We start from the raw sequence: 21,828 nt of genomic DNA on the forward strand, positions 1-21,828 counted from the left end.
ACTGTACACGGCCAATGTGATCAACCCAAATTTGAATACAGTGTACTCAAAATCGCAAAAAATGCAGGAACGCAGCGATGAGTAAATTTGCCTCGAGATTTGCCTCATGTTTTCCGGTGGAAAACTTCAAAAATCTTCCGGAAAATTAGGATTGACGAAAATCCACAGAATCCAATCTTTACTTTTCTTATATTCGGAAAAATTTTACTGGAAAAACCTGGAAAACCTGGAAAAACAGAGGTAAATTAACTCAAAACTGAGTTCCTGTACTTTTTGCGATTTATGAGTGAACTAAACTCAAATTTGGGTGTTCTCATTCGCCGTGTAGTGCTGACTCAGGACAAAACAAACTTTGCATGCGCCGAGGGACCGAAGGACAACAATTTACATCGTGATGAAGTTTGATTCTAATGTAACGTTAGGTTCTGTTGTAATTGGATGTATTCTGATGTTTTATGCGTGCAACAAATTACATCGTGATGAAGTTTGATTCTTATGTAACGTTTGGTTCTGTTGTCATTGGATGTATTCTGATGTTTTATGCGTGCAACAAATTACATCGTGATGAAGTTTGATTCTTATGTAACGTTTGGTTCTGTTGTCATTGGATGTATTCTGATGTCAAATTTTACATCGTCAAGACGTTTGATTCTGATGTAACGTTTGAGGCTAATGTATTTTTATGTACTTGGATGTCACACTGAAGTCTGAATACATTAAGGGTACAGCAATACACATTAAAATTTAATGTATTGAAGATGTCTGCTGATGTTTCCTACATTACAATTTCTATTCGGGTTGCTTGGGACCAATAGGCTAGTCAAGCAGTGAGCCAATTTAAATCGTTAGTTTCGAATTGATTGTTGGTATTAGTGAGCAGTTTAACTAATACATGCGTTTTACTGGTTGAAAATAAAAAACAAACCGCTGTCAAGTCGGACACTTTGAGAGCTGCTAATAGGGGATCTGACGGACCCTCCTACAATGCCTTCGATCCCTGGTCTAGCCACGGGGACCATTGAAGGTGGGCTCTCAAGGCCTCTTTTGATTGCTCCCGGCAAGCTCGAGCTTGAGGCACTTTTGCGCTCAGGGTCGGCTTTTATCAAGGGAATCTGCTTAACAAGAGTCCAGTCACCAGATAAAAAAAACTACACAACGCAAACTAAAGTTAAACACATTTTTATTCTGACTTACAGCAATGGTATGTGTGTGTGTGTGGGTATGATGGGCCAGCCGGCTGCTGCTGCGGATAGCGTGGTGGGACCGAGGGGGGCGACACATCTAAATCTCAAGTTTAGATGCTCAACAAATCTCACACTAGCGAATCAATCTTCGAACAATCTTCTTTCATTTGTCGCATCTACTTGCATCGCTCATCAATTTTTTGCAGGAAATCTTCAGAAACGTCATCAATCTTCTTTCTATCTACTCAGCGTGCGCGCAACTAGCCACAGCAAAACACAATCTTTTTTGCATCGTAGATAGAGTCGTCCCCCTCGGGTGGGACGTCATAGGTTCGCGATCGGTTGTTGGTCATGCGGACCGAAAAGCATCTGATCGGCTGCGTTCGTTGATCTGCTGGCTGGATACGACGGCGTCGGTACCCATGGCCTAACCTCTGCGGACGGAGGCCACGTGGGCTGTGGGTCTATTCGTGAACCTGCGATCACAATGGACCTTTGGCTGGTCGAGGTTTGGGTTTGGCTACGCACCTCGCACGGGACTTTTATTCCATGTCAGCTGCCTTAGCTAACCGGTAACGGAACGACTTCAACCGGAATACAATGGGTCCTGGTTCGACTTTCTCCAATTTAACAATATAAATTGAGATTAAAGTCACTTTTCCACTTCACTGTGCACAACTGGTCTAGTTTCGAGACGTTTCTCACTTGAGGTGTTACTTGGAAAAGAACATTCCATCACTAATAGGACCAAATTTAGCCTCTCCCTTTCAGATATACAATTTTTCATCGTAGTCCTTTGCCTCTTCTGTGGTAATGCATTTAGCTCTGCATTAGCTTTTCCCAAGGGTATCGGTTTTCGTGTAGTGTAGTGTAACAAATTGTGTTCTTAGGTTATCAATTTGAATTTGTTTCTTGAGTGTGCATGCAATTAATTTAATCCAAGCTAGGCTTTTATTTATGAATTATTTAATATAGCTGCATTTAATATTCAATATGTAAATAAATAAACAATAAACACTTAGCAACAATAAAAGTTTTACAATTGAACTACTTTTTGACTGACAAACAAGGAATATTATGTCCCAACGGTAACACAGCTGATTTCGTGGTTGAAAATAATAAACAAATCGATTTTACACGGCTCCACCAGCTAGGTTGTATTGGTGAGATCGTGCGTCGAGAAGTAGTCAATTGGTCCCAAGCAAATCGATTAACGTACTCCATTCTTGTCAAAATTCTATTACTACACAATGTTTGTTTAGTTTCGCTATGAAAGTTTGACTGATAAAACGAGGGGTTAGTGGATTTTCCTGTGTTTTGAGGGGTGAATCGATTAGCTTGGGACCGAAGATAGTACCAGAGCTGAGCCAAAAAGCGAGGGGGCGACACATCTAAATCTCAAGTCTAGATGCTCAAAAAATCACCCACTAGCGAATCAATCTTCGAAAAATCTTCTTTCATTTCTCGCATCTACTTGCATCGCGCATTATCTTTTTGCAGGAATTCTTCAGAATCGTCGTCAATCTTCTTTCTATCTACTCAGTGTGCACACAGCTAGCCATAGCAAAACACAATCTTTCCTGCATCGTAGATAGAGTCGTCTCCATTGCCAAAAAGTTGAGCACTTTTCTTCGGGACCTACTAGTCTTAGAGTTACCTCTATGGTACTATTGTTTGTAGTAGAGTAAAAACGTTTTTTTTTCATTCGAGAAAATCTTCGGAGACTTGGAAATTCCGGATGAAGTTGTCGCTGCTCAAAGAAAATTTGTGGACAACGGTGATTGACGCGAAGCCGGAGGTGGTTACGTCAACGTGGACAATGAATGACGAAAGGGCTCGAGCAACGATTGGTTTGACGATAGCCAGCTATGCCATATCATGGGAGCTTTTAATGCCAAAGATATGTGGGACAAGCTCAGAGGTTACCACGAGCGAGGATCTCTAGCGAACAAAATCTATGTTTTGAGGAAATTGTGTTGGATACGTCTGGATGAAGACGGGAATCTATAGGAGCATCCAGTCCAAGCTTCAGAGTTAGTGCACCGGTTAGCTAGCATGGGAGAACCGTTGAAGAAGCATATGGTTGTGGTGATTTTAATGTCGAGGTTGCCAGAGTCATATAACCCATTCGTGACTGCTCTCCAAAGCCGTCTGGAAGAGGAGTACGTGAAAGGGAAACTTATGGAGTGGCGAAGAAGGTGCGAGGGCCGAGTGCAGTGTTATCACTGTAAACAAGAAGAGCACTTGCGGCGAAATTGTCCTGTGTTGATGGCGAAGAGGCGACATAACCAACAATCAATACGAAACTAACGATTTTAAATTGGCTCACTACTTGACTAGCCTATTGGTTCCAAACAAATCGATTAACGTATCCCATTCCAGTCAAAATTCTAGTACTACACAATGTTTGTTTTGATTCGCTATGAAAGGTTGACAGATAAAATGAGGGGTTAGTGGAATTTCCTATGTTTCGAGGGGTGAATCGATTAGGTTGGGACCGAACATAGTACCAGAGCTGAGCCAAAAAGTAGAGCTCGTTTCTTCGGGACTTACTAGCATAGAGGTAACTCTAAGATCAGAAGGTCCCGAAATAACGTGCTCAACTTTTTGGCTCAGCTCTGGTACTCTCTTCGGTCCCAAGCTAGTCGAATCACCCCTCGAAACATAGGAAAAACCAATAACCCCTCATTTTATCTGTCAAACTTTCATAGCGAATCAAAACAAACATTGCGTAGTACTAGAATTTCGACTAGAATGGGATACGTTAATCGTTTGTTTGGGACAAGTAGTGAACCAATTTAAAATCGTTAGTTTCGTATTGATTGTTGCTACTAGTCTTAGAGTTACCGCTATGACATAACGAAGCGAAGTCAGTAGTGGTGCACCCAGATTCTGGTAGCAGTGGAAGCAGTCAAGGAGTGTGCTTCGCGACGACGACCGCAAGTGATGTGTCGATTGACGGTCGTTGGATCATCGACACTGGCTGTACGATGCACATGGCTGGTTCGACTGCATGCTTCGACAGCATGACGTTTTGCGAAGAGAAGGTGTCTTTGGTAGACGGGAGAAATGTGACGGCCACAGGAACCGGACATGGAAGGATCGTTGTAGTCGGATTGGAAGGCGAGTCCGTTGACATGCAACTGAAGGGATTGCTGTATGTGCCTGGATTGTCTGGAAGTTGTACCATAGAGATAACTCTAAAGGCCCACACACATTAGATCCGGATCGGTCGCGTTGTGGTAAAGTTTCTGCGGGACCTTCTGATCTTAAGGCCCACGCACATTAGATCCGTTTGCGTTGCGTTGACGTAAATTTGACAGTTAGACAATAGATTTAGCATCTATTGTCTAACTGTCAAATTTACGTCAACGCAACGCAAACGGATCTAATGTGCGTGGGCCTTAAGATCAGAAGGTCCCGCAGAAACGTGCTCAACTTTTTGGCTCAGCTCTGGTACTATCTTCGGTCCTAAACTAATCGATGCACCCCTCAAAACATAGGAAAATCCACGAACCCCTCATTTTATCGGTCAAATTTTCATAGCGAATAAAAATAATCGTAGTGTAGTACTAGAATTTTGACTAGAATGGCGTACGCTTATAGATGTACTCGGGACCAATAGGCTAGTCAAGTAGTGAGCCACTGGTTGAGTGTACTGTCGGTGAGCCGAATCACGAGTAATGGATACGAAGTGCTGTTTGGTTAGAAGACTGCAGTATCCACTGAAAGGAGACAAGGTTGTTGCTGTGGGTGATAGAAGTGGAGGGCTGTGCCCCGGGCTGTACTACCTGACACAGCCGGTACTGACGTGAAGCGGAAACGGTGCTTCGAGACTCGAGGAGTAAAGGTATGATAACTCATGTGTTTTAAAAAGATGAAGAAGTTGGCTTCACTAAGGAGGAGTGTTGATTGTAAATGGTGAAGGCCCCTAGATTCGCACCTCTATGACATGAGTGTATATTAGACTGCCAATGAATGTATGGGAAAAAATTGACCATCAAATTTCGCTAACAAACCATATACAAAATGTTTATTGCCTCGAAAAATGACCCTATGCTAAATTTAAGCTCAATCGGACATGATTTAGGAGTGGCGCAAACGCGTCAAAGTTTGACTTTTTTCACTCTCGAAAACAAACCCCCCCCCCCTTCTTATGAAGAATAATTGGACCACCCTAGTGAATTATTTCGTATTAGATCCTAAATGGTGGTTTAATTCGATATATAAGCAGGTTGGAGACAATTGTGAACAGTTTTAGAAGCCGACTCATCAATCTTCTATATTCCATATAGAACTCATGAAAAAATTCTAAGTCCCAGAAAGCCGATATTTGAAAAAAAAATTTTTTTTCGAGATAACACCAAATCTTGACGTTTCATGCATTTTTAAGACATTTGGCATCAAAAGAATTTTCGAGAGTGAAAAAAGTCAAACTTTGACGCGTTTGCGCCACCCCTAAATCATGTCCGATTGAGCTCAAATTTTGCATAGGGTCATTTTTCGAGGCAATAAACATTTTGTATATGGTTTGTTAGTGACATTAAAAATTACCATTTTCGCTGGCAGTCTAGTGTATATAGTAGCCTCAAGAACTAGAGTGACAGCTGTCTGTATGGGTGTGCGTGAGAGTGAGATCGACGAAGCATAAAATTGCTGTTGTGTGACTGTATGTTTGTTTATCCAGTCCACTGTAATCCATTGTAATTTGTAAATAAAGACGCACGTAGAACGTAGTCCGCGCCTGTTTTATGTTTTTCTTCGTTATCATGCGACTCCCGGGATAGGTGTTCATTGTCCGGTAGCTCGGTTTGGATAATCTGTGAACACCCGCGCTGGGATTCTCTGATAGTCTAGCGACATCTGTTGCGAAAATCAACCATGCTGGTGAATAATCTAGTGGATATTTCGGCGGCAAGAGAAACACTTTTCGACTGAATTTGTACTGTTTTATTGCATCTTTACAACTATGCATACATCTATAATTACTGTTTCTTTGTTCAGTGTTTATGATGAATTTTCAGTGATGAAAAAAATGTAGCGATTTTTAACAGTCATGCATTGTTTACATCTCACTTTTCTTAATCATGCTTACCCAATTCGAACTATTTCGAACAACAGGAGTAGTTTTGCGAAAACTATTTAACATGTATTGATTAAAATTCCCTACCACACACATACTCACATACATAATAATCGAATTGGCTCTACATTTTGTCTCGACGGTTTAAACTATTAGAACGGTTCGTTTATTCCACCTACCTATAAGTAGGTAGGATATACTGTAATGAGTTAGCTGAGTATTGCTCTAATTTTTGACATTCAAATTAAATATTTGATTCGATACACTTTGGTCTTGATTAGCAGTACATCTTACAAACTAGTGTCATCTTAAAATGATAAATTGCAAGTTTCTATGTACAATTAATTGCAAAATATGGACACATTTTCGTATGGCCGTTGAATCTTCACGTCATGGATGCGGGACCTCCTGACTAGTTTATACACTTCCCCCTCAAAGTGCTTTCTGCGTTTTCGCTATTTGGTTAGTATTCTTTGTGATTCGAAGGGGAATGGATCATGAATTTAATAAATACAGTCTTATGCTTTTTTTATTTTTATCTTAACAGTAAAACAAACATCCATCATCATTCATCCATTACGTTCATTCTAACCGCACTCAGCAACTCGTTCCAGGTCTAAAGATAAATTCGATCAATTTTCACACATTTTTAACACCTAAACCGCTCACAGAGCTCGGACGTGTGAATATTTGTTTTTGTTCGTGCACAATTTCTTCGTTTATTTTTTTGTTAACTCTCATTAATAGGTACTTTCGGTGTTATGACTATGATGGTTGAACGGATACATACGGACCCGCTCGCAGCCGTCGTTGTCGTTATCGTCCGACTCGTCATCGCTGGATGGTGGCGTTTCCAGCAGTGGCAGTCCGAGATCCAGATACTCTTCGTTGGAGGTTATGCTCACTAACCGGTCCAGGTGTTGCACGATCTCGCTGAACGTGGGCCGCTCCTCCGGCCGGTAGTGCCAGCATTCGCGCATGAATAGATAGCTGGAATGGCGAATGGATATATGAGTTTATTTTAAGCAAGGTGGGGTGGATGCCTAAGTTCAGTCACCCCAGTATTTGGGCCAGCTAGTCACGTTTGGGTCAGAGGTTCTGCGTGTTAATCAAATGGAAGAGGCCCATAATTGTAGGTGACCCATAATACTGAGGTTTCTGTATTGGTTATACAATATATTATGGATTAACAACCTAGAAAAAGTATCAACGCATTTCCCTAAAATGGTGAACAAAATGACATAATATTGGCGTGTGGCGAATGAGCACCGGATTCGATTTCAAATATAATTAAAATTTAATTTGTCATGACATCAAGCAAAGATAATCCCCCACTGACCCGACCTCCACCGTCACCATCACCAGCAACGAAAGATCCTCTTAATCAGCTTACCGACGTTCTCGCGAAAAATTGGAACCCACTTGGCTACGGGCCAGGACTTTCCAATTTTCGTTGGAACCTCGGAAGACTGGCGGGTGTTCATTCGAATTTTCGAGGACATTCTGCAGGAGTGCCTCGCATCTTAAAAATCCAGGAAATTTGTTTTGGTCGACCGGAAACACGGTTGTCAATAGCGTTAACGTCTTCAAGCTTGTAAGAAAATTCTCACAGCAAACCACATTATTTAAATTGATTTCTTCGCCAGTTAGTCGTATGTCACTTCGTTTGTGCCCGTACATTAATGAAAAAGGGTACTTGATGTTTTTCCTCAAATCCACAGCCTGTATACTGACCAAGGTGGATTCGTTCGTTCAGGCCGCTAGCGAGTGTGGTTATGTTTTAATTAAAAGGCTGTCCTGATTTTAAATGTTTTGTTTTTTTTATATTTATTATGACACACAGATGAAGAGATGAACTAGCCCATAGGCGTAGCCAAAGGGGCGCAACTGCCCCCCCCCCCAACACAGCAACACAAAGGCTTTCGGTGAAATAGCATTCAACCAACTTTTCTATAGATAATTTATTTTTTTCGCCCTTCCCTAGCTCGAAACCTGGCTACACCCTTGAACTAATTAATTAATTAATTTATCTTTATTAGGGAGGCTTTCAGCCTTGGGCTGGTTCGCCTCCAATTGACCCTTGAACTAGCCTACGGCTAAAAATCTCTACAATAAAGAATTGAAAAAAAAAGACACGCAGATGTCAGATGAATCATGAGTATAATGAACAATAAACTTCCCATAACTACTTCGATGATAAGTTTTAAAATTGCCATCTATGAAATTTCAGCTAATAATTAAAATTCGGAAACATAGCTATGCAAACTAAGGCAGCCAATTCACAGAAATCTTAGTATGCGTCGATATCTCACAAAGAAGAAAAGTAAACAATTGTAGCTGTCAAATATTTCAAAAATGTATAGACACAACCAAATTTTTGTTTATCCTTAATCGACATGATCGGCTGGATTATCAGTAGATCAGGCTGTGCCGGAACCACATGTAAACCTACGATCTATAAAAAAAACTGTGAAGAGGCCAACATGGAATGAAGTACACGGTAGCAAAAAAGTACCCAACGGCCAGTTCACTTTTACCTACTTTTTACTAGTTTGTCTCCTTTTCTCCTTCTAATGTTGTCAAAAACGGAGTGGCAAAACCACCCAACAGGGGTTGTAAAGTGTGGGAACCCAACGTTGAGTATAATCATATTTACCTACTGTTGGGTACAACTAACTTAATTTTTGGTTAAAAAGCTAGTGGAAAATTCCATACGAACTGCACACAAGTAAATGAAAATTACTTTGACCCGTTTTACCTACTTTTGGGTTCCTGCACTATAGTGCCGAGATGAGTGAAAAGAACTTAATTTTGGGTACTTTTTTCTAACCGTGTAGTGTAGAGGTTAGTTTTGTCGAAGGATCCTTTACCTTTGCGCTGGTAAGCAGTTTTCAGTTACGTTTCAATTAAAATAGCTTCAGTTTTCTTCAATTTATTTTGCGAATTTCCATCTAACTTGTTATTGTAATGTTTTATGCGTTGTCATGCGAACAAGGTCACCAAGGAAAGATTTTGGTTCACTTCTCGGCATTCCCAAAGCAGCTGTCAGTTGCGGTTGTCAAATTCGGTTATCAAATATGACGCCAATTGCTAATTTTTTCTCTAAATTAGAAATAACTGGTAGTTTAAAAGTGAATGCTAAATATTTAAATAGAATTGCCATTACCATTGCGTCTAGCTTATACTTAAAATAAACAAATTTGAAAGACTACTTACATATCTATGGAACACAGGGGAGGCTGTTCCAGTCGTTTACCCTTCTTGAGGTGCTCCAGAAGATTGTCCCAGGTGGGAATCGAGGAGTAAGGGTTACCTCCAAGCGTCATGATTTCCCAGAGTAGCACTCCAAAAGACCACCTGCATAAAGACAACATCCCATTCAACATCTTCGCTTCAATTACAATATCAAGATCACTTACACATCACTCTGAGAGTCGTAGAATTTTTCTTCCAGCGACTCTGGCGCCATCCATCGGATCGGCAGTTTGCCAGTTGTCGTCTTTCGATAGTACTCTTGGCTGTGAATATCTCGCGCCAATCCAAAATCGGCAATCTTCATCACGTACCCATCACTAACCAGCACGTTACGCGCTGCCAAGTCCCGGTGTATGCACTGTAGGAATGAAAACAAATTAATCGTGATATTTTCAAATTCAATTCGAAATAACCTACCCTCCTCGACGCCAGGTGCTCCATTCCGCGTGCAATCTGAAACGCGAACGAAATTAGTTCCTTCTGCGTGAGGATCTTCTTCTCCTTCTCCCCGCTGACCATGTCGTCATACATGGTGGTACCGAAGCGATGACTTCGCAGGAAGTCCTTCAGATTGCCGTGCGGAGCATACTCAACAATTACGTACAATGGGCCATCCTTGCAGCAACATCCCAGCAAGTTGATGATGTTGACGTGTTTGCCGATCATCTTCATGACTTCCATTTCACAGACGAGATCCTTGACGTCGGCGTCTGTGTGACCCTCTAAGGATGGGACAAAAGAGCAAAATATGAGTTTCCAGCTTAAACATATCTCCATGAACTACAACAGTACCTTTCAACATTTTCACCGCGACGACGGTGGAGGCTTGTCCTTTCACCAATCCCTGCGCTTCAGCCATAACAACCTTACCGAAAGCTCCTTCACCGAGGCTTTTACCGAGGATCAGTTTGTTTCGTGGAAACTCCCAATTCAAATCGATCGGGAACTCATACTCGGAAATCATGGTCGGATCACAGTTGCCGCTCTGAACCAGTGTGGATCGTTGCTTCTCGATCCGGACTATTGGCATTTGCTGTGGAAGATGTGGCGATTGAAATTATGCGAACATTTTCACAATTAATTAAATTTACCATGGACTCTGTTACACCGGGGATGCTATTCTCAATAGCCGGTTGCTTCAGCACAATAACCTTCTTGGTCCACTGGTTCACGTGCTCCATGGCGCGATGCTTCATCTTCTCCCGCTTCAGCTTTTTACACACGATAACCACAATGATCGCCAGGATCAAAAAACATCCCGACAAAACCGTAGTCATGATCGTTATCAGCGTCGAATGTGGCCGCACGGGATGGGAAATTGGACGATCATCCAGGAATTCGTCTACCACGCGCAGGTATGCACTTTCGTACGATGCTCCAAGGGTGTTGGATGCGACGCACGAGTACCATCCCTCATCGGCGTGGGTCACATTCTCAAGTGTCAGAACCTCGGGGTTATCCAAGTCACGCTGTTTTTGTAAAATAAACTGTTAGTATCCTATCGGATCCATCAATGTCGGTAATCAAAACATGCGGGTTAGTAAGTAGATACCTAAGTCTAGCGGTTAAACCATTCTCATGCGGTGAATATCACACTGGAAATATCCATCACCTTCTTATTCTTAATAATCGGACAGCCCTGGCAAAATCCCTTGTATTTGAGCCACTGGATGAACTTAGAAAGGTCGCTCAGCACTTTGCATTCCATGGAAACATTAGTGCCGACAACGGCTGTGATGTTCGCTAGAGGCTTTGTAATAATCGGTTTGTGATTCACACGATCTGCAAAAGAAGAAGACAACCTTGTTCAAGCTAAGACTAGAAACCGACACCTCTAGGAGAGAACCAAACAGAAACATCTGCCAACCAGCAATATATGAACCCAACAACTAAGCAATCATAAAATTCTTAAGATAACCACCACCAATAATTGCAAACGCGGTCGGTACCTCTAGCTTGGTAATGTTATCCGGAATATTTGGATTGGCAGTATCGACAATATAGAACTTGATCCACTCAATGTGTGGCTCAAGGTCCGATATCGTCCGACACTCTAGGGTTGCAGTGGTGTTAACCAGTACGGTAGTGTTGAGCAGGAATCCTTCCTTTATGTATGGTCGCGCCGGAAACCGATCTACAGGCAGCATCAGAATGTGTTTATAAAGTTTCATGTTTTCGAATTTCATCAGATAGGATAGTAGATATCTCGATCAAATTCACACTTACCTTTCACTTCCAGCTTGGTGGTAAAGCTGATGCATCCGTGGATATTACACACGTTGCACGTGTACGCTCCGGAGTCCTTTGGGACCAGATCTTCCAGCACAATGGACCACTTGGCGTACTTAACCGAACCCATACTACGAGTGATCTTTACGTTGTCCTTCGTCCAGGTGATGTTCGGCATCGGGTTGCCATCTGCAGGACAACGGAGCCGCACCATGTTGCCAGAAGGTTTCGGCATAAGACCCACCATGTGATCCCGCTTTGTGAAGAACGGCAATCCTGGTGGGAGTTCCCCATTGACACCAGGTGGTGCCGAGTGGTTCTCGATAGATTCCCTATTGATACCTCCCAGTTGTGATCCCGTTGCAATTATATCTTCGTCAGCTTCTGTATCTTCATCTGTTTCCTCGTAATCAGTGTAATGGTGTTCATCACCGACATAGTCCGGATTGTCCGGTTCTCCATTATTAGACACTTGTGAATGGATTTCCATATCGTTATATCGAATGAAAGGCTCCTCCGGATCGTCTATCACTTCCACATTTGTTGTAGCATTCACACATTTCTGCAAATTGCACACCCTACATACATAAGCTCCCGCATCTTCCGGTTCCAAAGACTGGAGCAGCAGGCTGGACTTATTCCCCGTTTTTATGTTCACTAATTGGTCATCTTTGATCCAACTGATTCGAAATTTTGGTTCACCTGCCACTTCACACTTCAGTTTGTAACTATCGCCAACCTTCCGAGTTACGGTGGCCGGTTCATCCTTATTCCCAACGACAAACTTGGGCAGTTCTTCGGTTAGATCATTATCCACCGCTTCCAATGGATCTGGACTCGGAGAGGGTGAAGACATCACTGTTGACGTTGGAATCAAGAAGTACTTCTTCTCTAAGTTGGCAACACGTGTGATGCTGGAGATAGCGGGTCTCTGGCCACTGCCTGGTGAATCGTTCTGGTAGAGATCGGAGGCCTCGTGTTGACTGAAAACCGACAGGGTTAGGTTCGACCACTCGCGGAACTCCGATCCGCACGAATAGTAACCGGCATCGGTTTTCTTGATGGCGTTGAATTTGAGTCTGCAAAGGAGTAGAGGAGATTGATATTCTTTGTTATTAGGTCAACTTAACAATAGAAATAATTTTATGCATTAAAGGAAATTGACAAACGAATGGTATTAAAATCAGAAGATCTGAGGTCTCTATCATTCACTATTCACTTATCATAATGAGTGTTTTGTTAATTTTAGAACATTTATGTAATATCGGGTTTGACAATATCGATGTGGAGTAAAATTGATCAACCCCTTAAATTCATCTCGAGTAACTTTCTAGTCACAGTTCTTATCAAATTTGGATTCCCTGGATCCGAATCAGATGCTCAAATCTATATGCGAAGTGAATTTTACGGCAGAAATTACAAAAAGGATTTCTTAAATTGCAGAGTTGCGCTTAAATGTAGGCAATGTCTTTTAAAATCACTGTAATTTCACAAACAACACTTATAAATTAAACTATTCCCACTTTGCCTGAAATTTAATCAATTTGACATTAAACTCAGTTTAATCATTTCGAAAAATTAAAAATTTATACTCTCTTTCTAAAAACTAAGCATTTGATATTAATCCCAGCTTAGTCATGGTTGATTAGATTGAAGATAATCTTTTTTGAATAAATTTTAATAATTTTTGATTCTATTTTAATAATTTTTGATTGAATTTTAATCTGTTTTTGTTTATACATCAGTATTGAAAAAGAATAATATTTAATACTGGAAAGATTATTTCGAATTTAATCATGCATGACTACTGCCGAAGTAATCATGGCTCGGACTCAATAAGGTGAAGCTGGAATCTGCATACTTTTTAAGCTTTTTTGATTTAATTTATCTTTGAGTGAACCATTGATTTCACAATATTGGAAAATACCACTTTCAAGTTAATGACAAAAATCGTGTCCGTTTGTTTGAATGCTGACATTGAATGCAATTGAACTTTCTTTAAAAAAAAATGAAATTTATGCGCAAAAGTTTACTTTTTTGTTATGATAAATAAACTCGTCAAAGTAATCATTGAAGTCTCAAGATGAAATGCTATCCAGATTTATCTTGATATCTATCATCGAAAATTTTCTAAGTGCAAACAGTGAACCGATATTTTTAAAATCCGTAGAATTTCTTCGGCACTTTTAAAAAATCCAAAAAAATCTGTAAAATCCTTTACGTTATGGTTGGTCGGTAGATCCGCAGTAAACATAAAAATCCATAGAACTACGGATAAACCCCTTAGAACTGACCACACTGATTGTGCCTCACGAAATCAATTTCTCAAAGTGTCATGTTATTTTGATGACGAACGATTTGTGATTTCCTTCTCACAGACTTCAGAATAGAGTACCTGGCACTGAAAAAGTTGTCGGTTCTCTTATTCATGTATTTAGATTGACATCCGAAGTCCCTCCTTTTAAGCATACTCGACACAAGCCCCACCCCTAACTGGATTTCACGCTTTTTCTCTGATTTTGTAATCTGCGAAAGGGATTGCTACGTTTTTTGACTTCACTGGCCTCTTTTAACCAGGCTTCCGGAAATCTCACGCGTACACAAATGCGACAGCGAGCTGTGAGACGGAGCGTCGCATGACTCTCAAATCCATGGTGTGCTACATTATTGTACAAAAGAGAGACCCGAACGATGCGCGCGACAAGCTACACGCTCTCAACAAATTCGAGCGTTTCAATTTTTGTTTGTCTCATCGCATTGCTCTCTCAATGCGACGCATGTATTCAATCACATGTGACTGTTTCATTGAAACATCTCAATGCGCTCTCTCAGGGCGCCATCGCCGTGCGCTGTTTCGCATGCTTTGACTCTCGCGGTCCCATCATAAGTGATGTTGTCGGGTGACGAGATAAGAGACTGCAAGGGTTTGTTCACAGAAGACTTGTGGCCCTTTGCACTTGTTGATTTTGAAATGGGGTAAAGTTTTTAGATGGTTCCAGAAATATCTCCTAGTATAGATTCAAGCAGACTCAACTCATGGTTCCAGAGATATACTGGAATCACCGTAAGATCACCACTAGGGAGACGCAATTGCTTGTCGAAAGGATGCTAAAGGAAGATAAAGGAAGGCTACGTGAGCGGTGGATGGCAACCTTACGGTAGTTGGGATACCGTTAGCATGTTAGCACCCAAATAATACCGGAATATCTGTGGAACTATGTGTCCTTCAACAAGTCCTTATGCGGAAATCTTCTAAAATACATTTTTTGGAAGCCTCTGAAGCTTTCAGCCCATTTGGTGGAAAAATAAACAAGTTATTGCGCATTTGCACCAAATTAAACTCAGAATCCCTCAGAATACTTTTACTCAGACCAGTAAAAATATAAATGGACGATTTTGAATGTAAAACAGCACTATACTATACAAGATCATATGGTCGGCCTTAAGTCAGAAGGGACTAAGTAGCAAAATAAAAACAAAAAATGAGTTAATGATATCATAAGATCAAGAATTCCCTCAGCTACATTTCAATTTTTCAGCCAGATTTGAAAACTTAGAGTAGCACGAGAAAACGGTCAAATGATTTTTCCCATTACATAAGACACAATATTAAACAGCCAACATTAAATTCGTTTTTCTCAAAATCAAATAAAAAATTCACATTTCGGTCTGACTTGACGGATCATATCAACACGCTAGTAATGATAGAACTCTGAAGATTAATATTTTTATTTGTCTGGCTTGAGTGAACACTATTTTAAGGGATTATTTTCAACGCAGAAGTGTACTTTGCTGCAAAAACGTTGGTGGTGACTTCTCATTGCATACACACAAGTCTGTACTTAAAAATTAACCAAGTTTGTCCGATCAGCTATGCACACATTTTATTTTTATTGTCACCTTCCAGCAAGTGCTTCAAAAAATTTGGTATTTCTTACACGTGAAATTCAACATATTTGTAGTTTTGCGTCAAAATTTTAGCCCAATTGATCATAAAAGAACACATTTATAACATGTTAAACTTGGCTGGTTTGTATAAAAACGACCTTTGTCCGATCAACTTACGTACACACTTAATCACGGTTTCCTTGTTCGGTAATTTTTTTTTACAGTTTTCGAACTGTAAATCACAAAAACTACCGAACATTCAGCTGTTCTCAATAAAATTACTGACGTTCATTAGTTTTTGCAAGAAACTACTGAATGCGGCAATAGTAATCACTGAATTGACTGTTAAATAACAGTTTTACGGGAAATGACTAAAACTCAGTAAAATAGAACACCGAGTTTTCAGTACTGATTATGTTTTACTGAAACAATCATCAAACGAAATTCCAAAATTACTGATCACGCTTGTAAATTGGACTCCTTTACGTCATTCTCCTCCGTTCCATCTCGCGCACTTGATTTCATAAATTTGTGTGTGAAAACAGCAACATGTTTGTGAAAATGAGTTAAACGACTGGAAGTCAACGCAGAAGTGCAAAATCATACGAAATCGGGCAGTTTCTGCACTTCTGCATCGGCTTCCAGATGTTCCATTGAATTTGCAGCAAATTTCAATTGCGTGTAGCAGTGCTCCAGACTTACGCACGCAATTCGGCACTTCAAGAAAGCAACCAGCCGGCTGAACCACGAGGAAGTATTAAGCTGGACTATAGCTCAAGATTAGTTTAAACAGCATCATTGCTATTACGCCTCTAAACAAATAAACCTGAATCCTCTAATAAAAATCTTAAAATATCCGAAATATTTTATTTATTACTCATTGATTTTTATTCATCAAAATACTGGAAAACTCACCAAAATAATGTAAACAAATAAATTACTGAAAAAATCAGCAATTTTTTTACTGTCTAAAACGGTAAATTTTGACATTTCAGGGATCTTTCCATTTACTGAGTTTTCAGGTAAACCAAAAACTACTGAGTTGATTGCTGAAAACTCAGCTGTTTAAAAACCCAGTTAAATTTTACCGACGTCGGTAATCTAAACTCTGTGTGTAGGTACGAAATGCTGGATTAAGGTTAAAGTAATAAATTTAGGAACAATTTGTGTCATATCTGTATTACGGATTGTTGCTAAGCTTCTTGCTTCAGGAATTGTATTGAATACCTGTCAATCAACAAAACTTACTACGGCAGCAACTGAATTCTTCAGATGTGTTAGCGCTCACAGGATAGTTCATATCAGCCACCATGATGCTGAATTAAAACAATCAATTTGCGACGACAGATTTCTAAATAGTCCTAGTGTTAGTACCGTGGAACCTCGGTGAAATTAAAAAAAAAAAGCATATTAACGAGCAAATAAACCACAACTTGATTGTACATTTCGCTTACCAAAGCCACATCTCTTACTTCGTTCGTTATGAATGGGCTATTTTTCAAGTTAATCCTTTAATCAACGAAAATTGCCGCTAGGAAAACTTTGTTGGTCATAACCATCCGACACCTCTTCTCCATGTTCGATAAGAGTGTAGTAGCTAGGTCGCTTTCCATCGTTTCCAAAACAAAACAACACTTTCCCCACATCAAGAACACGAGTTGGTCTTCCAGTTGAGTTTGTTATTTCGATGTCGCAATGAAACGTCGCTTAGCGACGTCTCATTGCGAAAAGCGCATGAGCTTTGGCTCACGCGACGTCGCATGATACTCGTTCTCATGAAACGCATACATCCGGAAATGTGCTGTGCTTACAAAACAGTGCGACACACAGACATTATGAGAATGTGAGATGCGACAAAACTGAAAAGAGAGAAACAGAGTGCTACAAATCTCTTGCGCATGAGACTGCTATGATTATGAGACTATTCGTATTGCGTCTCGCATACGGTAGCGCGCGCACTGGAAGCCTGTTTAACACATAACGGACAACAGCTTTTGCGTGATTTCCGATAGATGTCGCCATGGACACAAAACATCAGTTTCCATCGATTCATTGTGATGTTCCGTATGATTCGAAAAGTTCAGAGGCCGCTCCAAATACGCGCCTTCTCATGTTTAGTTATTTGGTTCTACATCAACAGACTGGGTTTAGTCCTAATGATGGATTAAGCAATACTAGGATGGTCAAGAAGTAATAAGCTGCAAAGGCCGTGAAGTCCAACTTAATTCCTAATTCTTAAAAATATAACACGGAATCTCTGGCGCAGCGTCTCGGGTGCCAAGTGAAAATCAAATAAGGAAGCAACACGATTAAAAACGCTTTGTAGCCCATTGATAGCACCATATGAACTATAGTTTGTACGACGAAAAGGTATCCTCAGCATTGCGTTGTTACGGAGTGCTCGTGGTTGAACGTTAACGTCGATTTGTTGTAGAATAGAAGGACAATCGATTCTACCCTGTAGAATGTCTGCCACATGCCACAAACAGGGCCCTTGTCGTATCTCTTCGACTCAACAAAGGATCCATGTGAATTAACTGGCACCGACTTTCGTAGCTTGGAAGGCGATGAGGATCCCTCCAAGGCAATCGTCGAAGGGCAAACCAGATGAAACGTCGACTGTACTCTTTGTTGTACTGTTTTGGTAATTGACCACTTTGCCAAGCAGTTTTGGCGTGACTTTCTACCAGCGATTTCACAAAACTAGACCAACTAATTTCTATTTTTTATGAAACGCACAAATGTTGGCTACTTTTCTCGTGGTTCTGAAAAAATCTCAAAATAATGTTTTATTTCAAAGTTCGAGTGGTGGTAAACGTCATATTAAATGCTCGAATAAAGTGGTTAATTGGGATTCCATACAGGGCAGCAGTATTCTAACACCGACCGGACGAGGGAGCAGTATAGCGACTTCAAACAGTAGATGTCCGTGAAACTTTTAGCTATCCTGAAAATGAAGCTGAGCGTTTTGGATGCCTTGTCGATCACGTACGACATATGCTGGCTGACAATCTAAGATGACTCCCAGACCCTTAATGTGATTCACACGATGTACGTCAACGTGAGAACGTGATTACTGAACATTTCAGGCATAACATTTGATAACGGCACAAAAGCATTTGAAAACAAACTTTCTACGGCCCTTTACACGCGAACTGGTAAAGTACGCCCACGGAAACCAATACCACTTTCGGAAAGGTGATAGTTGCCCCTATCCGATGATATTGATATTGGCCGTAGAAAGTTTGATTTACAACCATGCGGTTCAGTTGGCACCAATTAGCAAAAGCGTTGAGTTGCAGTTGGAGAAGGTGGCAGTGAGCGATGGCTCGGATTCGAAGATCGATTTTCATCACCTCACGGAATACCCGAAGTGGCAGGGAACGAAGGAGATCGGCAGTCGTCGATTGCAACTTCCAACTGACGATCAGATAGATAGGATGCGAACCATCGTAGGAGACTGCCGTTTATACCGAGCCTATCCAGTTTGGCGATCGCTCTAGGATGGTTCAACTTGTCGAAGGCGGCTGATAGGTCAGTGTAGATGATATCTGTTTGCATATGGTCTGTCATACTCTCCGTAATGTACGAGGTGAGACACAGAAGGTTGGAAGTAGTCGACCGCCCTGCCATGAAACCATGCTGGTCTTCGCTCAAGTGCAGCTTGAAGTGAGAGACTAATGGTTCCATAACGACAAGCTCGACTTTTTTAGATATGGTTGTAGTTGTCCAAACGGTGATTTTGATATGTGGTTGTCATGACAATGATTAACAAGCCTGTTACTATTGTGATGCAATTTGTGCTGTTGTCTGGCTCATTATTTTCATCCGTCAATCTACCCTATTTTGTAAATTTTTCGCATTACTATCTTGATATGATGTAAAACTGATCGTAACAATAATGGGGTCTCATAGCCTAGTCAGTAAAGGCATGGTATTACCATAGAGGTAACTCTAAGACTAGAAAGTCCCGAAATAACGTGCTCAACTTTTTGGCTCAGCTCTGGTACTCTCTTCGGTCCCAAGCTAATCGATTCACCGCTCGAAACATAGGAAAAACCAATTATCCCTCATTTTATCTGTCAAACTTTCAGAGCGTATCAAAACAAACATTGCGTAGTACTAGAATTTCGACTATAATGGGGTACGTTCATAGAGGTAACTCTAAGACCACTGGGTCCCGAAGAAAATCATTATTATTTTTGGCTCACTCAGTACCAGAACAACGGTCCCAAGCAGTCCCAAGCTATTTCACTCACCCCTGCATGTTCTGCATGAATCCACACACCCCTGATGTTATCTGTCAAACTTTCATAGCGAATCAAAACAAACATAGTGTAGTAATAGAATTTCAACTAGAATAGGGTACGTTAATCGTTTGCTTGGGACCAATAGGCTACTAAAGTGGTGAGCCAATTTAAAATCGTTAGTTTCGTATTGATTGTTGGTACGTTAATCGTTTGCTTGGGACCAATAGGCTAGTCAAGTAGTGAGCCAATTTAAAATCGTTAGTTTCGTATTGATTGTTGGTATTACCAAGCTGGAGGCGGCGGGTTCGATTCCCGGTCCAGTCGAGGGAGAATCTTTTCGGGTTGGAAACTTTCTCGACTTCCCTGGGCAAGAGTATCATTGTGCTTTTGCCACACACACTTGGTTTTTTCTACCGAGCTCGGCTGTGCAAATCTCGGCAAAATAAGTTTCACTGAGATCTCAGCAAAAGTGACATTTGATAGCTGAGTGTCGGATAATGCGTAGCTGAATCTCAGCAAACTAATGAAATGTTTGCTGAGATCTCAGTAAAACTTATTTAGCCGAGATTTGCACAGCCGAGCTCGGTAAAAAAAACTAAGTGTGCACAATATACAAATTCATGCATTGGTATTGGCATCGAAAGCTCTCATTGTGGAAGTGTATTTAGAACACTAAGTTGAGAGTACGCAATAAGCTAATATGCACTAAGCAATAAGCTTGAAAATGCGAATAATAAGAAGAAGAACAATAACATTTGGACGTGTAGACCTTAAGTTAGGGCGACATAAGTGATATTTACAGTTTTCCTTTATTTAACGTCGGTCTCTGTTCCACAATCTAGTGCCAATCACCGACAGACATCGATGCCATCCATTGACGGAAATCGAATGTGCAGGAAGGCAGCTTCCACATCTGCGTAGGATATCGCACCCAATCAACGTACATGGGCCGCGACCAACGGATTTACTTCCCTTCCGATGGAAGACGTGACCAGCGATTTTTATGCCTCAGAAAAATCCCACCGACCTCGACTGGGATTGAACCCAGACACATTGGGGTGAGAAAGCAGTCACGCTTACCACTACACCACCGGCGCCGGCTAAGTGATATTTAATTCCCATTCAAGTTTCAAATCATTGGCATGACCCCTAAACCTTCATAAATCGTTACCATATTTTGCACTTTGGGATTATGAATCGGGGTGCAGATCAGCCGAGATTCGTGGAGCCGTGACCGAGGCTGGAATCCTCGGTCCGGTTACGACAGCCTATAAGAAGTTTAACACCCTCCTCCGAACCTTTTCTTGTTTCCAATCTCAGTTCCTCGGCGGCTCTCGAAACAGCTCTCGAAAACCGTCAACAAGAAGAGGTTAGTGCCAGAGCTCGGATTGGTAGATTTGACACCAGTAACGCACAACGAAAAGCGGATCTGCTCCAATAGTAATCTCCATAAAAACTTCTTACCTCCTAAACCTTCATTTATCTTTACCATTTTTTGCACAGATTCGTGTTTTGGGGCTACAAATAAAAGGGGGCCTATTAGATTGCAAATACTTTTTAACAAAACAAAGCATCCTCTCCCGAGCAAAGTAAAATATCAAATTGATAACAAGTTCTATTACCCGGTTATAACTTTTTGATAACTGAATATGTTATCATTATGGTTGAATTAACAGCCAACATAACAAAAACGATAACAAAAAATTGCTCGTTGGATATCACAAAAATAACTAATTTTGTTATCATTGATAATATCTTGATATCAAATTCTGTAAGCCATACAAATTTATTCCATAAATTTCAAATCATGTTATCATTTTGATATCAATGCTTTACGCTGATAACTGAAATATGATTAGGGATTAAAAAGACTATTTTTTATTGTTTCAATGCGAATAATATTTAAAGTTTTGAACTAACCTTGCATCGTTAATAAATA

General features: G+C 40.7%; 1 protein-coding gene across 2 annotated transcripts in view; it reads right to left on the bottom strand.

Moving 5' to 3' along the window:
- Nucleotides 1-6,119: 6,119 nt before the first annotated feature.
- Nucleotides 6,120-21,828, bottom strand: part of LOC135711063 (fibroblast growth factor receptor homolog 1-like) — a 154,948-nt gene continuing 139,239 nt past the window's right edge. The window contains exons 4-11 of one of the 2 annotated variants that reach the window (XM_065233807.1): nucleotides 11,749-12,830; nucleotides 11,472-11,656; nucleotides 10,614-10,991; nucleotides 10,315-10,555; nucleotides 9,940-10,244; nucleotides 9,687-9,880; nucleotides 9,484-9,624; nucleotides 6,120-7,257 (exon numbers count right to left, since the gene is read on the bottom strand). In XM_065233807.1, coding sequence (XP_065089879.1) covers nucleotides 7,008-7,257; nucleotides 9,484-9,624; nucleotides 9,687-9,880; nucleotides 9,940-10,244; nucleotides 10,315-10,555; nucleotides 10,614-10,991; nucleotides 11,472-11,656; nucleotides 11,749-12,830 — 2,776 coding nt within the window. In that variant the 3' untranslated portion in view covers nucleotides 6,120-7,007. Of the gene's footprint in view, nucleotides 7,258-9,483; nucleotides 9,625-9,686; nucleotides 9,881-9,939; nucleotides 10,245-10,314; nucleotides 10,556-10,613; nucleotides 10,992-11,134; nucleotides 11,305-11,471; nucleotides 11,657-11,748; nucleotides 12,831-21,828 lie in introns of both variants that reach the window. The other variant, XM_065233808.1, reaches the window with a different exon arrangement.

The sequence above is a fragment of the Ochlerotatus camptorhynchus genome, unplaced genomic scaffold (genome assembly GCF_037179485.1).
Source record: "Ochlerotatus camptorhynchus isolate MF236.1 unplaced genomic scaffold, CSIRO-AGI_Acam_v1.1 ptg000417l, whole genome shotgun sequence".
Classification (NCBI taxonomy): domain Eukaryota; kingdom Metazoa; phylum Arthropoda; class Insecta; order Diptera; family Culicidae; genus Ochlerotatus; species Ochlerotatus camptorhynchus.